This window comes from Melospiza georgiana, chromosome 6 (assembly GCF_028018845.1).
Source record: "Melospiza georgiana isolate bMelGeo1 chromosome 6, bMelGeo1.pri, whole genome shotgun sequence".
NCBI classification, from domain to species: Eukaryota; Metazoa; Chordata; class Aves; order Passeriformes; family Passerellidae; genus Melospiza; species Melospiza georgiana.
In genome coordinates this window covers 62,591,751-62,607,836 of record NC_080435.1, presented here as the reverse complement: position 1 = coordinate 62,607,836, position 16,086 = coordinate 62,591,751, and the positions used below count along the sequence as shown (strand labels likewise).

At 55.9% G+C, this 16,086-nt stretch overlaps 1 protein-coding gene across 1 annotated transcript; it reads left to right on the top strand.

The window, feature by feature from the left end:
• Positions 1–1,990: 1,990 nt before the first annotated feature.
• Positions 1,991–5,528, top strand: ARF6 (ADP ribosylation factor 6). The gene has a single exon (XM_058026812.1). It carries the CDS (start codon positions 2,084–2,086, stop codon positions 2,609–2,611), a length of 528 nt encoding a protein of 175 aa, XP_057882795.1. The 5' UTR covers positions 1,991–2,083; the 3' UTR covers positions 2,612–5,528.
• Positions 5,529–16,086: the final 10,558 nt, after the last annotated feature.

Sequence of the window (16,086 nt, the reverse complement as noted above, 5' to 3'; positions counted from 1 at the left end):
CTCTCTGTTTAGATAAATATCCCGTGCTAGTGAGAGAGGAGACTGAGCCAGCTCCATCCAGCGGGATCAGGGCTGGCTGGAAATCCCAACCCAGGGTGATAATTAGCAGCATTATCTGCTGGTTTAATCAGCAGAGGTGAACTCTGGCAGTGCCGGGCCAGGCAGGGACACTCCTGAGCCCTGGGGTCAGCAGGCCATGCCCTGGCACAGCCTCTCACAGGAGGGGTCAGGGATGAAATGTTTGCCTTGGCATCTCCCTCTTGGCTGGCTGCAGGAAAGGGCAAAGCCTTCCTCAAAAACTCCTCCTGACACCACAGAACCGTGGAAAATCCTGAGCTGGAAGGGACCCCAAGGATCAGGATCCAACCTCTGGCCCTGCAGGGGAAAAACCTTTCTCTTTCTCCAAGCTAAACCTCCCTGCACAGCTCCAGCCCTTCCTGTCCCTGCTCACCAGAGAGAAGATCCCTTGTTAATTGATCCTTTAATAATTCTGCAATTTAGGAAACCTCCTGTTCTCCTAAAGACACCAAAGCATTCCCTTGGCAGCTCCAAGAGGGATTGCTTTCCATGTACCAGGACATCAGCCACAGGAATCAATTCAGTTTGGTGGTTTTGAAGGGAGTGGGAAGATAGAGTGAAGTCAATCCTACACAACCTCAAGGGAATGCACACCGCGCTCCCCCGGAGGAGACCCCAAAGGGACCAAGGGCAGCCCCATGGGAGGTGTCCCTGCTGTCCCTGCCCATGGCAGGGGGGGAAGGGGATGGGCTGTAAGGTCCCTTCCAACCCGGACCAGTCTGGGACTCTCTGGTTTTGTGGGGTTTGTGCTCCAGGCGCCGCTTCCGCCATTCACTGCCCGAACTCAGGAGCAGCCACCGACACAGGGGGGCACCCACAGGACCCGGGTGGGCACCCGAGCCCGGCCCGGAGGAGCGGCTGGCACCGTTCCCGTGGCCCCGGCAGCGCCCCCGTGTCCCGGTCCCCGGCACGGCCCCGGGGCGGGGTGCGGGCAGGGCCGGGCGGCGGGACCGGCCCGGCGTGTGCGGGCAGAGCCGCGATCCGGGCCGGGCGTGCCGGGGCACAGCTCCGGGCACAGGGCAGGGCCGGGCCCGGCCGCCGCGGGCTGTCCCGGGCGCTGATCCACGGAGTTTCACCCGCCGGGATCGCGGGGAGGGACCCGGGACAAGGAGGAGTCACGGCCCCGCTGAGGCAGCGCTGAATCACGGCCGGCGGGGCTGGAAGGGCCCTCACGGCCCGGCCCACGGCAGGGACACCTCCCTCTGCCCCGGCCGCTCCCAGCGCACTCTCGGACCCTGCCGGGGAGCCGGGGACAGCCACAGCCTCGCCGGGCACCCGTGCCGGGGGCTCCCCGTCCCCGCCGCGCACGCCGCCCGTCCCGGGGCAGGTTCATCGCTCGGTCCCGGGGCCGCTCCCACCCGGTCCCCCCCCGGTGCTGCCCCTTTAAGACGCGCCCCGCGCGCGCCCCGCGCTGACGCGCGATCGCGTGGCGCCTCTCCCCACCGCGGCCCCGCCCTCTCCGCGCGCGGCGCGCGCGCCGCCCCGCCCCGCCCAATCAGCGTCGAGGCCCCGCCCCCTCTCGGAGGCCCCGGGGGCGGGGCGGTGGCGGCGGCGCAGGCGCGCGGGGCGGGCGGGAAGGCGCGGGCGGAAGGGGGGCGGGGCGGCGGCGGGGCGTGGCGGGGCGCGCGCGGGCGCATGCGCGGGGCGGCGGCGGGGCGGAAGCGGGCGCGGACGCGCGCGGCCCCTTTCCGGCGGCGCGGGCGGAGGGAGCGGCGCGCGGGGCCCTCAGGTACGGCCGGGACGCTGCCGGGCCATCGCGGCCGCCGCCGGCGCTGCACGGCGCTCCCCGGGCCTCGGGACCCTCCCGCCGCCGCCGCGCCGGCACCCATGAGCTGAGGCGCCGCGGCGGGAGCCCAGGCAGGAGCGGGCGGAGCCGCCGCCGCGGGCCCGGCGGAGCAGCGGAGCCGCCTCCCCGCCGCCCCATGCGCGGCCCGCGCTGAGCCCCGCCCGCCCTTCCCCGCCGGGCCGGCGCTCGCCCTCTCGCCCTCCCTTGGATGCCGCCGAGATGGGCAAGGTGCTGTCCAAGATCTTCGGGAACAAGGAGATGCGGATCCTGATGCTGGGGCTGGACGCGGCCGGCAAGACCACGATCCTGTACAAGCTGAAGCTGGGCCAGTCGGTGACCACCATCCCCACCGTGGGCTTCAACGTGGAGACCGTCACCTACAAGAACGTCAAGTTCAACGTGTGGGACGTGGGCGGCCAGGACAAGATCCGGCCCCTGTGGCGGCACTACTACACGGGCACGCAGGGGCTCATCTTCGTGGTGGACTGCGCCGACCGCGACCGCATCGACGAGGCGCGGCAGGAGCTGCACCGCATCATCAACGACCGGGAGATGCGGGACGCCATCATCCTCATCTTCGCCAACAAGCAGGACCTGCCCGACGCCATGAAACCCCACGAGATCCAGGAGAAACTGGGCCTGACCCGGATCAGGGATAGGAATTGGTATGTGCAGCCCTCCTGTGCCACGACGGGGGATGGACTCTACGAAGGGCTGACGTGGTTAACGTCCAATTATAAATCCTAATGGGAGAGGAACTATTTAGTCTACAAAGAATTAAAGAAACAAAAAAAAAATTAAACAAACAAAAAAAAAAGAAACAAAAAAAATTAAAATAACCCACGTGGCTTTCCAGAAGAATGATTCTCTACTGAAAAGTAAAAACAAAACCGCATCCATAGGATTATGATCACCTTTCTCCAGTTGCCACCCTTTCCTCCTGCACCCTTGGCTGGATTCCTGTTCTAACTCCTCCTGCTTGGCGTTAGGATGCTCTAACCTCCGAATGTGACACGAACACAGGCACTAGATGCTATGGCAGACTTCCAGCAAACAGGGGAAGGACACATTATAGACTTGCTAAGTAACTTTTTTTGGGTTTTTTTTTTTTCCTTTTTCCTCTCGTTAGCCCTTTGCTGGTTTGATTATTTTGGGGGATGTTGGGGGAGGGGGTCCATTTTCAGTGTATGCTTTCTGGGTCTACTTTTTTGATTATATATATTTTTTTTCTCTCTCTTCTCTCACTTTGCTGTAGATTGCTACTTTTTTGCATTCTTGCAGGATATGTTGCTAGGTCGACTTCATCTAGTAAACTGAAAATTGTTGCTTAAAATCAAACTGCAGTCTGTCTTTTTATATTAAGGACTTTTTTTTTTTAAGGAAAAAAAAAGTTCTGTTAATCTGTAACTAAACAGTGACTCAGTCTGGCTCCACGGCTCAGGCTAACGAGGGGAACTCTTGCCTGCAGTGGCACAGAGTGGGAATTCCACTGTACCGTGTTCAAAGTGCGTGTCGGGCGCTGGGAAATGTAAGAACTGCTTTGGAATGCCAGCTGGGAAGTTCTGACCCATACATCATGCATGAGGAGGGATGCAAAACCAGCTCCCCACACCACACAGCAAACCAGGCATGAGCGGTGCTGCAGTTCCAGGGCAGGCACCGGGCAGGTTTTTTGTCTTTCATGAGGTTTAGTTGCAGTTTTTTACTCCTTGGTGTCGCTCCTCGGGCCGGGGCTCTTTCCAGCAGATGCAGCAATAAAATGTTGCAATGAGTTTGACTTTAAATCTGATGTTTTGGCAAAAGTCCAGCTCTGACTTGCCTCTCGCTTCCATCTCAAGGCAGCTGGAGACACCTAAACCTTGAAAGGATTCCTGTTTCTTTCCAACAGCCAGAAGGAAATTGTTGTTGTTGTTGTTGTTATTATTCTTTTTCCATGCTGGAGCCTTGCGGAGGGGCGCGTTCCGAGCCGAGCTCTGCTCCAGCCCGGCGTTTCTGACATCGGGAAGGGCCATTTTGAGGAAATCGCGGCTGGCTTTGGTTTCCCAAGGCCGGCCTGAGCTGCTGCCGTGCCCGGGGCTGCTGTAGCACAGGGAACTGTGTCGGGTGTCCGAGCCCGCTGAGGAACCGCTCCTGAGAGCGGGCAGGGGAGAGAGAGGGAGAATCGACGCTGAATGTAAACTTCCATAATTAGTTCTTAAAGGGCAGAGCAGCTCGTTAGCCATGTCACAGCCTGTAGCTGGGGCTGGCCAATCAAAAACCCCACCCAGAGCGAGTATTTGCATAAAAACTCAATCAAGTATTAATTAACGCTGGGTGCACAAACTGTTAAAGCAGCTGGTTCTTATTCAGCCTTAAGGATTAACTTCAGATTTCCTCAAGGAGTTAAAACTCCGTTGGGGAATTCTAGGAATGTATGCTACAAAACCAGAAGAAAATGGCTTTTATTTTCCATTTTTTCCTTAATTGTGTTTTCTTTTCACGAATCTAAGTTTTACATGGAATTGGGGGCATTACACTACATTGCTGCAGTGGTGACTCTGCATGCTGAGTACCTTGTACATGGAGCTCTTACCAAAGATGTATGGGAAGATAAAAATCCTGAATTCACTTCTGAAATCCAATGCTTTGGAGCACTTCAAAGTCCTTCTAGAGTGTGGTTCCAAAAAAAAAAGACTTTTCTGGATGTGGGTTGCAAATGGGACTGGATGGGTTCTTGGTGCTAGAGGATAGAGCATTGATGGACTTTGTGAATTGTAGAGAGTCTGCAGAAGCTTAATGTAGAAAAACTCTTCCATCTCAGCCCTAAAGAAGAGGAAGTGAGATTAGTTTATTTTAATCCAAGGCTTTTTGCCATTGGAATATCATTGCTCTATTTTCTAGCTTTTCTTTTTCTTTTCCTGTTGCTGTAACTTAATGAACAGTGTGGTGGTATAAAAACTTCAAATTACAACAATATGGTTACTGTTTTCTTCTGGAGCATCAATAAAATAGCCAAGCACAAAGTAAATGCCTAAACTGGAAAACTTGAAGCTCTATTAATGGTTCTTGAACTTTCTTAAACCTATTCTCAGTCAACATGAAAACTTCAATACCTTCATTTTTTGTCTGAGTTGGTTTCCTGTGTTTCCAAGCGCTGGGGCAGCCTTTGCATTAAGTTGATTTTGCAATTTTGTATCCCCTTAGAAGTAACTTTGTAATTCTGTTTTTTGTAGGTGAAAGGAAATTGCTTTTGCTTCTGGATTTTTAAAAAAATTTTTTTTTGGGTGGGGGGGGAGTGGGGAGGAAGAGATGGGGGAGAAAAAGTTACTGGAAGGCGTGGCAGAGCCGTCCGAAACAAACGGCCGTGGCCACCCAACACAACCCCACAGGTTTCACTTCCAACACGTCCTTTCCAGGCTGTAGCTGGACCTCAGCACGAGGGAGTGGCTGTCAGTAGGATGAAAAGTGGGAATTCTGTACCAAACAAACCAGTCTGGAATTCCGAGTGCATCGATTTGTGTTCGTGTGAATTTATGGAGTAAGTTTTGAATCGTGTCCGACCAAGTGACTGAGTTTGTGGCCTGTGATCTCCCTGACTGAAGTTGCCAGGAATTTTGTGTTCTCAATATGGCTGTAGTGTTGGTAAAGAACTAATAAGCAGAAAATAAAGCAATTATACAGCGGAGCTCTCCTGGTATGTTACTTGTATTGAATTATGAGAGAAGCAGAAAGGGGCAATCTGGTGCTGGAGGCTGGCATAAAGAGGGCTCTGTTCTGGATCTCCCAGATTGGAAGCCTGGCTGGAATTCCTTTGAGAATTAGATGAGAAAGTGGAAAAGGAAGATGCTGCTTTAATATTCCCACTTGAGCAAACTTTACTGTCAGGGCTCTGCAGCCTCGGTGCCAGCCCCACCTGCCTGTCCGGCCGTGTTCCAGCAGCAAACTCCCTGGAAGGGCAGCACCGGGCCGGTGAGGAACACAGGATGGACAAAGGGGCTGATGAGTGACTGGGGGTGCTCGTGCAGTGACAGATGTGACATTGGGACTCGCTGGTGCCTGGCTAGGACTCGAGTGAGCTGATAAAAGGACTTGGGCAGGTGCTGGGGCTGGGGAGCAGCGGGACACGGATCCTGTGGCAGCTGCCATCCCCTGGGACAGGCTGGGGTCGCAGCTGCAGGTGCCAGGCCAGGGGCCAGCCCTGGAGCTGCTCCTTGCTGCAGAGCTTTGGGAACGCTCAGCAGCCCCATTACCTGCTCCGGTGAGCAGCATCCCTGCCTGTGGAACGAGCCGAGCCTCGAGCTCCCTTCCCGCCCCAAGCATTCCGTGATTCCACGGTTATCCAGCCAGGGGGGTGCAGGAGCCTTCCCCTTGCAGGGTGCTCAGGCTCTGCCTGGCTGTCAGAGCAGGGTGTGGCTGTGCAAATGAAGTTTCTCTGAGTTAATTAAACTGCTCGGAGCAGGGGAACCGGTGTCTCTGTGGCGGCTGCCGTGAGTCACATTTCAAAATGCCGGCGCTTATCGCGCCCCATCGCAGCGCGGTGAGCCCGGGGCACGCCGTGACTCAGCCCCGGCAGGGCCCTGGCCCCATGGACAGCCCTTGGAAAAGCTCTGCCCACCATTCCTAATTGGAAATGATCCCTGTTAATGCAAGTCCTCCCAAAGGAATGTGTCTCGCTTTAAAAATGTTGTCGGAGCAGCTGGCGGGAGGGCTGGGAGAGCCTGGGGAGCTGAGGTGATGTCCCTTCCCACTGCTGTCCCTTCCCACTGGGCCCTGGGAATGGGACAGAAGGGACTGCCAGGAGCAGAGGCCTCGCTGTGGATGGGGAAGCAGCCTCAGTGTGAGCTCTGTGACTCAGACTTCCCTCTAGCACAGGGCTGTGCTTTTATCTTGGATTTGCCTCTAATATCTGTCCAACCTGACAGCTCGCTGTGGGCAGCCCAAAATCCCCTCAGCTTTGGTGCTTTCTGGAAGTTCAAACAAAAATTTTCCCCCGGCCTCGTGGGGAAGCATCAGCTCCCAGGGGCTGCTGGTGAGTGAGTGTCAGCCCTGCCGAGTGCTCGGTTCCTCTTTGAGGCCCTGTGTGTGCTCATGTTTCGGAATTACGGCTGAGCAAAGGCTCTGAGGGCGTCAGGCCCAGCTGAGCCCCACACTCCATCTCCCTTTCAATGTGGGAGCCCCCCAGGAGCACAAACGTGCAGCTGTGTGAGCTCTGGAGGTGCAGGGTGAGTCAGGGCCCAGCAGCTCTGAGCAGGGTGGTTTGTAAGGCGGGAAATGGGGTGTCCAGGAAGTGGCTCTGCTCTTGCCTAAGAACAGGTATCTCTGGCCTCCTTAAGAAAGGAGGGGGAAAAAAGGCAAGACGTGACTCACTGCTGAGTCTCACAGTGGTTTAACAGGCTCTGGGCCCTGCTCTGCCTCAGGTTTTCCCTTCCAGAGGCTGCACTTCGCTCCTCTGTTCCTGGTTTTATAGTTGCGTCTTCCAAGACAGCTTTAGTTAGGAAAAATGCTTCAGCAGGGTTTAATGGGTGTCCTGTGAGATGGAAATTGGTGATGCTTGGAAATTGGTAGCACTTAGAACACTTTGTTTTCCTTGGGAGTTTTCAGGTGAGAGCAAACCCCAGGGGTGCCACCCAGAGCTCCTGGATCTGTGCAGGATCCCAGTGCTCCAGCTGCCTTTCAGTGGTGAAAACTCCCTTGGTGGTTAAACAGAGAAGAGGAGGGAGCCAAGGTGTAGAAAAGAGCCTGAATTCCTGGCTGGGAGGGTGGGCAGGCCCTGGCACAGGGTGCCCAGAGCAGCTGTGGCTGCCCCTGGATCTCTGGCAGTGCCCAAGGCCAGGCTGGACAGGGCTTGGAGCACCTGGGACAGTGGAAGGTGTCCCTGCCCATGGCTGGTGTGGCACTGGATGAGTTTTAAGGTCCCTGCTCGAACCATTCTGGGATTTTACAGTGTTGTGAGCTCCTAAAATCATCCCCATGTTGTGCCTAGAATGGATTCCGTGTCTGATTTTCCATGCATGGCCCAGGCACTGGCTTCATCTGAAGTTTCTGATGGAGCAGGAGGAGAGGTTTCCTCTCTCATCAATGCCAGGCATGAAAACCCGAGGAAAGCTGCAGCAAACACTGCAAGAATCAATGATTCTGCAAGAATCCAGTGATTCTTGAGCCGTCCTGTGAGAATGCACTTTTATTTCACATTTTGGGGGCAAAAGGGGAAAACCTCAAGCAGCCTCTGTAGTTAGCAGGACATGGGTGGGCTGTGAGACCTCAGAAAGAAGGGAAGCAATTTCCCAGGATTATCCTGGATTTTTGACAAGACCATATTGCTTTTTGTGTGGCTGAGCTCCAGCAATTCCCATGCCATGGAAAGCACCTGCCTGGATCATCACTGCAGGGGACAGAGAGGAGCAGAGGGAAGCACCCAGCACCAATCCAGCCCCAAAATGCCTCTGCCATTCCTGCAAAGCTGCTCCTGGGGAAGGAGCTCATTCCATGGAGGCTGGGAGTTCCATGCCTGGTGCTGACAGCTCCTAACTGGGCAGCTCCGTGTGCCTGCTCCAAGGGAGACTTTGCACTTTGGGAGTGGAACGTGGGATTGCAAAGTCCCTGTGCTGCTGAGATTGGCTCTTTTTGCCCTGAGGAGCTCTGTGCATTTCCCCTGGGAAGGAAGGGGCTCCTGTGGAGCAGCAGGACCCCGAGGCTGGGCATTCCCAGGTCTGGAGTGGGATGTGCCCACAGTTATCCCATTAGCTCAACATCTGCCAGGATGCCTTTCCCCACAGGGGCTGGATTAGGCTGGAGCTGACCCAGCTCTCCAGGAACCTTTTCCTATCTTGTTTTTGTGCCTTTCAGGCTGCTGCCCTGGCTGGAACCAACCCCAGCACCACCTCACACCGCTGAGAGGGAGCTCTGGCAGGCCAGCAGGGAGCTGGCTTTACCTTTGCCTCCAAAGAATGCCTGTGGAGTGTTCGAATTCCATCCTGGATATCCTGGAGCTGCTCGTATTTTCAATAGAATGAGTTTTTTGGGCTGTGATGACTGATCAGCACTGAAATTGAAGCATTTGGGTAGGGAGGCGAGGGCCAGCAGCAGGACAGACACTGTTGGTGTGTTCAGTGGCTCCTTGGTGCCTGACACGAAGGTTTGGGATGATCTCCCCTGGCTCTGCTGGCTGGAAGAAGAGCCAAGCTCAGCAAGGGCTGCTGTGGAAGCCACTGGCCCCTGGTGCTGTGGAAGGAGCTGAATGGCTGCCAAAGAGCTGGCCCTGGATCTCTGGCTCATCTTACAGCCCTGGACCCGTTAATGAATCCAAAATCCTCCAGCCCTTGCCTCCAAACATTCTGAGTGTGTGGCATTTGAGAGCCAGGGTCACCATCCAGGCTCTGCTGATGCTCCTGGGCTGCTCCTGTTGGGATGTGCTCCTGGCCACGCTGGCTGCAGTGCTCTGGCCTCTTTGGGGAGGGCTGGCAATGTGGCAGGGATAGGGCAGAGGTCTGTTCTCCTGTAAGGAGCACTGCCTGCAGCCTCAGGATCTGCTCCTGCCCTGCCTGTTGGGCTGATGCCTCACTGAGAAATCCTGCTCTGCGTTTTCCCCTGTGTCTGAGCTTACACTTTTAACCACAGCACCAGAACTTCCCAGCTTTGCATTTCATCGTGGCCATTATGATGATTTTTGGCAGGGGATGCATCTCCTCACCAGGATGAGCTGCAGCTTTTACACTTTGTTTGGAGTTACCTGTGTGTTTTCCTGACCCAAGGCCCCCAGGTCAAAGCCAGGACCCTCCTGCTCTGATGCCACACTCACTTTTTCACCCCTCCCCATTCCAGTGTCCCCCAGCCCCGCTCTGCCGTGGGGGAGAAGGGGCTCCCCAGCTCCTCCTTCCTTCTCCAGGCTCTGCAGCTCCCGGAAACGCTCCCAGTAGTGAAACTGGTTCATCACGTTGTCACTGGAGGAGCGCTGGCATCCGAGGGGGATCTGTGGATTAACTGGTTCCGGTGTTGGCCAATTTCTCGGCAGCCTGATGCATTATTCAGCAGCCGGGCTGCTTTCGGGCCTTCGGAAAATCTGGAGCTTCCCAACACTTGAGGGTTTATGAATCGACGTCTCTCCTCGCAGCTTCCTCCTCCCTTGGACTGCCAATTAACCGCGGGCAATTAAAGCCCAGAGCCGGAGTGTCTGCACAGGAGGCTCGGGGCTTCCCCCTGGGCTCCATCCCACCTCCCAGCACCCCCCCCGGGAATCCAGGTGCTGTTTGAGGCATGGCATCGGTGGGCTCGTTTAACATCTGCCAACTCCTCGGCATTGCCAGTGCTCACCTCGGCAGCGGGGGAGGCTCGGGGACAGCTCCGGAGCAGCCCCGTTCCCAAAGCTGCGGTTCAGGCCGGAGCACTTGCAGCTGGCAGATCGGGAGGGAGAGGTGGCTCACGGAGATTAAATACCCTCGTGGGCAGCGATGGCTCCACACACCCACAGCACTCACTGCCGGCTCCGTCATTCCTGCTTTGCTTTTGCCTCCAGGTAGAGGGGAAACCTGGGAAAGGCAGGAGCTGTGGTGGTAGCTGGGATGGCCCCGGGGGAGGCTGGGGGTGGAGGATGAAGGGACAAGAGGACAGAGAGGCAGAGCAGTGCCGTTCTTCCTCAAGCACGTTTACATCCATCGGTGTGGATGGCACGGCCCGGATCGCCGCAGTCCCGCCGCTGACTCGGTGCCAGCGCGAGGCGCTTGCGGGGCCATCGGGTCCGAGACACCGAATTTCATCTTCCCTGATTGTTCCAGGCACTGCAGAGTTGTTGTCAGAGCCTGTTCCCCGTTTTGGAAACGTAATTGGAATTATGCAAATCCCGGTGCGGCACCGGTGAGTGACTGACGCGCTCCTCGCCCGCAGTGGGGCTGCTGGAGCAGGGAAGGCCGGGTCCGTCCCGGGGGAACCGACCGGGGGCTCAGCCCGGCTCCTGCTGCAGATCCCGAACATCTCAGCCCTCCTGCAGCTCCCAAGCATCCCAGTCTGCTCAGCCCTGATCCTTCCATAGATCCTGAGCATCCCAGCCCGCTCAGTCCTTCTGCTGCATATCCCGAGCATCCCAGCCCGCTCCTGTCGTACATCCTGAGCATCCCAACTCGCTCAGTCCTACTCCTGCTGCAGCTCCCGAGCATCCCAGCCTGCTCAGCCTGCTCCTGCTGCACATCCCGAGCATCCCGGCCCGCTCCGGGGCTGCTCAGCAAAGCACAGAGCTCATTCCTGCCCAAACACCCCATGCTCGGAGCTGTGACACCATCACTCGGCCATGCCGGTATTGCCAAAATTCCCGATGGTGGGGCTGGAGGTGTTTTGGGGATGTTGAACTTCCCGATGGCAGCTCGGGGGGCTGTTTGGTGGGAGCAGAGCGGGATCTGGAACACAAGGCTTGAGGGACTGGAGAAGACTCCCTGTGAGGGTTGGGACTCTGCTGCCCCCAGACACGCGGTAGGATCATGGGGACGGTGCCTGGATCGGGCCGTGGTTCCCACCTGGAATGTGCTTTGGGAGCCGGCTGGGCAGGGAGAGCCGCTCTCGGCCCTCTGCGGCTCGGCCGTGCCGGTGGGAGCCGTCCCGGACCCACTTCTGGAGCGGATCCCGGCCTCACACACAGCGCTGGTGCTGCACAAAGCCCTCCCGTGAGGAAAAAGGGATTTTGCCAAACTAACAGCACTTCCCCCCCACACCCATCTCAGCCTTTCCATCCGCGTCCCGCAGCGGTTCCTCTTTTAGCACCACGTCTCCTAAAAAAAAAAAGTGTTGACTGCAGCTTTTCTGGAGGCTGCAGCGCTCCCGCCCCGCTGCCTGCACAGCTCTTGCCAGCCTCCTTCCCGCTGCGGTTCCCGGGCTGAAGGCAATGCTTTCCGGGCTGATCGCATGGCCAAGGAATGTACGTGCACACACAGCGAGGCTGGAGTCAGCTCAGTGCCAGCAGCCGGGATTTTGGGAGCAGCACGGGGGAAAACGGTGCCCGAGCTGCTGCTTGCCCAGCTCCCTTTGGGATTGGGATGCCGATCCGGCTGCCCCGTGCCCGACCTCGGTGCCTCTGCCCGTGCTGTGGGTGTGTGGCAGCGATTTCTGCCTCTCCACGGTCTATAAAGTCTTGGCCAAGTGGAACAAAAATATTCAATCCTGTTGGTTTGGGAGGTAATTGCAGCTAATAAATAAACGGGGTTGGGAAAAAAACCCCGGTGATCCGGCGTGGCCAACGAGCGCATCATCGGCACTCCCCCAGAGACGCCGTGAGGGGGATGAGGGTAATTAACAAAGCAATTAATGCAAGATAAGAAGCTGCTTCCCAAACACACAAGGAAATCCAGACTCCAGCTGTGCTGGCATTGCTTGTGCTGGCAAAGGCCTTGTCTGGGCTGGTTGGTTTGCAGGATCCATTACCCAGGAGAAGCAGCAGCTTGGGGATTCGCATCCTCCAGCAGGTCCCAAACCTCTCCTTGAGCTTTGGTGGGATCTGTGCTGCTCCCTCAAAATAAAGCTGGAAAAGGCCAACAGGACCAGGAGGAGCAGCAGCTCTTCCCAGCTGCCAGGGCTGGGTGATCCAGGGCTGGAGCTCCCTGAGCATCTCTCCAGGCCAGCTGCTTTGTCAGCTTGGAGCTCTTGGAAAGAAGAATGGGATGATGTTTCTGCAGCACAGCCAACATCCAACACGCTCAGCTTGGCTGCAGTCCATGCGTGGGGCCGTGCTCAGGCCTGGAGCTGCATGGAAATGCCTTTAAATGTGGATCTAAATTGGATCTGAATCTATTCCTGTGCTGGGGGTGAGCTCAGGGAAAGGGGGAAAAACCCCAAAGACTGCTACTCTAATTGCAAAGATTCATATGTATTTATAAAAATATAAATAAATGGAAAGGTTTATCTCTATTTGTGTTGAATGAATCCCACATTTTATGGATCGGATACACCCAATGACACAACATGTTACAGAATCCCAGAATGGTTTGGTTTAGAAGGCACTTCAAACTCATCAGTTCCAGCTCCCTGCCTTGGGCAGGGACACCTTCCACCACCTCAGGTTGCTCCAAAGCCTGTCCAAAGTGGTCCTGGACCCTTCCAGGGATCCAAGCCACAGCTTCTCTGGGCTTCTGGGGGCTCATGGCAAGGAAAAGAAAGCTCTGATGTGGCTCCAAGTGCTGCCATGTGATTTTTGGGCAGACACATCATCCTCTCTTGGTTTGTGGGAGACTCAGGAATTGGATCTGGGCATTTCTGCCCTTTCTTTACACAACGTGAACCCTTGGGAACACCTCCCCATCTCCCAGCTGTGTCTTCCCGGCACCAGCTTCCCTCTTCCCAGAATATCCCCTGCACAGCGCTCGCACAGCTCAGGCTGCCCCAGCAGCGCTCTCAGGGCGTTGCCTGCGGGCCTTCCCACTGAATTATATTTAACACTTGGGTTTGGGGGGGGATTTTTGGGAAGGAAATCTGTTGCCAAGCAATGGAGCTGTGGCCTGGCTGTCTCCTCCCAAACTGAGACTTAGAAGTGTGTGTAAAATATCTGAGACATCTCAAGTGGGGTTGCAGGAGGCTGGATCACGGGAATGTGGTGGAAAAGCTGCTGTGGGGCTGGGAGAAGGTTTTCCTTTCATTTTCCAGGATGGGAAGTGGAGAGTTGCTTGATCCCAGAGGCAACAAGAGATATGGGGGACCATAAGAAATCCCCCAAGGGTCCTGTGGGGATGTCCCCATGGGTTTACACTCAGGACATGTCCTGGACAGCATGTATAAAAACCATTGAGTTTTCCCCACAAAAGGAAGGTGGGATCAGCCCCAGCATGGAGATGTTGGGGGGTCAATCTCAGCACCACAAACTGGAGCACGAACTTCAGCACCCACCCCTCAATCCCACAGTGGGTGTGGATGAATCAGAGGGTCAGTGCTGACCCACATCCCACAGCTGGGGCTGGCAGTGCCCGTTGGCCTCCCGGGCAAGCTCCAGTGGGAATGGCAGTGCCAGTCCAGGGACTGACTTCATCCCAATGCCCACTGCATCACCCTCACTGCAGTGTGGGAGCCCCTGCTCTGCTCCAGGCCAGCAGCAGCCCCGCAGGAAGGGTTCAGCTGACAGCATTCCAGAGGGATACAAAGTTTTCCTGATGTTTTCCCCAGCTGTTGGGCCTGGGAGGGAAATCCCAGCGGCGTGCTTTCCTCATTAACCGCTGTCACATTTTCCAGGCAGAGCCTCGGTGTGCCAGGCGCTGATTTGCATCCCCAGATCACAAGGATGTGACCTAATTAAATTTCAGCTCTTTTCAATATGATTTTCATACTCACACAGGGTTTTTTTGGACCTGTGGAACCAGCTGTCTCGGCAGGGACGTTTCAGGCTTGGAATGGAAGTGCAGAAAACATCTAATTTCCCACTGGGAGTGGCTGCGGAGGCGAGCTCTGGGGTCTCTCCAAAGCCTTTCCCTGCTCCCAAAGTTGGATTCACAAGAGTGAATTGTGTTGCTTTTTTTTTTTTTTTTAAAGGCAGATTGTTTTATTATTATTTATGCAGAGGGGAACATGTTAGTCCCACCCCTCTTCCCATGCAGATGGATTTAGGTCACGCTGGGAAGAGGGGTGGGAGAACCTGGAGTGAAGCACATCCCTCCTGGAACAAACAACCTTCCCAGGGCTCAGCACTGGATCTCACAAGATGCTTCCAGTCAAGACAGGTCCCATCAAACCCCACCAAGGCCCCTCAGCACAAGGCAAATCCAACCATTCCATGCACCCAGACATCCTCAGGAGTCTCCTAATCCCCCAAAAAATTGAGTCTTAATTTTCCCTGTTACCAGTGAGGGTAACACAGGAGGGTATCCCAGCTGGATTTTTGGCTGAATGAGCAGAATCCCCCGTGTTTTCCCGTTGCTATGGCAAGGGGGAGAGCCGGGATTTTTGTGCATGGCTCGGTAAATCCGGCCCGTTCTGCACGGCTGATTCGCCCTCCAATTAATTAAGGGCATTCTTCACTTCCCCTCGCAATTAACATAAAGAAAACCCAATTAACTCCTGCACGGTGGACGCTGAGCACCGCCTCGGGCAGTGTGAAACCTCCCTGCTCTCCTGCAGGAAACACGCAGAGATTGTCAGGCTGACCACAGAGCCCACACCGGAGCCATCCCAGCCCCACGGTTCTCCCCGAGTGAAATCACATTCCTGGCTTTGCCAGACCTGCTGATATTGGCTGCGAGCTGGAAAAGGAGATTTGGGTGGAAAAGGAGATTTGGGTGGAAATGGAGATTTCTGGCCATCCTCAGGCAGGCTGGTGCCTCTTCCCACAACTCATGGGCTGTGATGGTACAAGGGGCACTTCTCCTGATCCCTTGGCCACTCATCCTCCTTTTTTTATGGCTGAAGCCATGAGTCTGGGAGCAGTCTGGGAGCAGGGTTTGGGAGCAGGGTTTGGGAGCAGTCTGGGAGCAGGGTTTGTTAGCAGGGTTTGGGAGCAGTTTGGGAGCAGGATGTGGGAGCAGTCTGGGAGCAGGGTTTGGGAGCAGGGTTTGGGAGCAGTTTGGGAGCAGGATGTGGGAGCAGAGTCTCTCAGTCGGTGGATCCCCGCCCCTGGCCACGCCCGTGCTCCCTGCCATGAGGTGCAGCAGGTATTTCCTGTTCCCGGACTGCTCCGACCTGCCCCGAGCAGCTCCCGGCCCTCCCCGGTGGGTTCGTGTCCTGCGGAGCAGCGTGGCTGACAGGACGAGCCCGGCTCTCTCCAGTGTCCCAAAATAAATACGGGAGGAGGGAGGGGATAGATAAAGGGTGACACGGTCTGAGCTGGCTCCTGCTGCCTCACCAAGTCCTTGGGATTTGCCCCCAGGATTTGCCTCTGGAATTCCCACACTGCCACAACATGAATTCCCCTCATCCGGGGGATGTCTCTGAGCAGGGAGGTGACATGGTGACTTCCAGCTACTGTCCTATGTCACTTTCTCACCCACACTGGCTTCTGAATTTTGGGTTGGTTGGATAAACCATGCTCTGGCTGGTTTATCAGCTCCCAGATGACCTGGAACAGATCCAGTGTCCTCTCCACCACAGGAATTGGCAAAAATCCCAAGTGCTGGCACCACCATCAAGCTTTTTTTTTTTTTTTCTTTCTTTTTTTTTTTCCTGCTAGTTTAACACTTTTTAGGTGTTTGTGTCCAGTGCATTAGGCAAGCCCTGGGTTTGGATGAGGACAGAGCAGCCTCCTTCCCACAAAGGCACCTGGAGCATCCTTCATTTCCAGCCTGAGG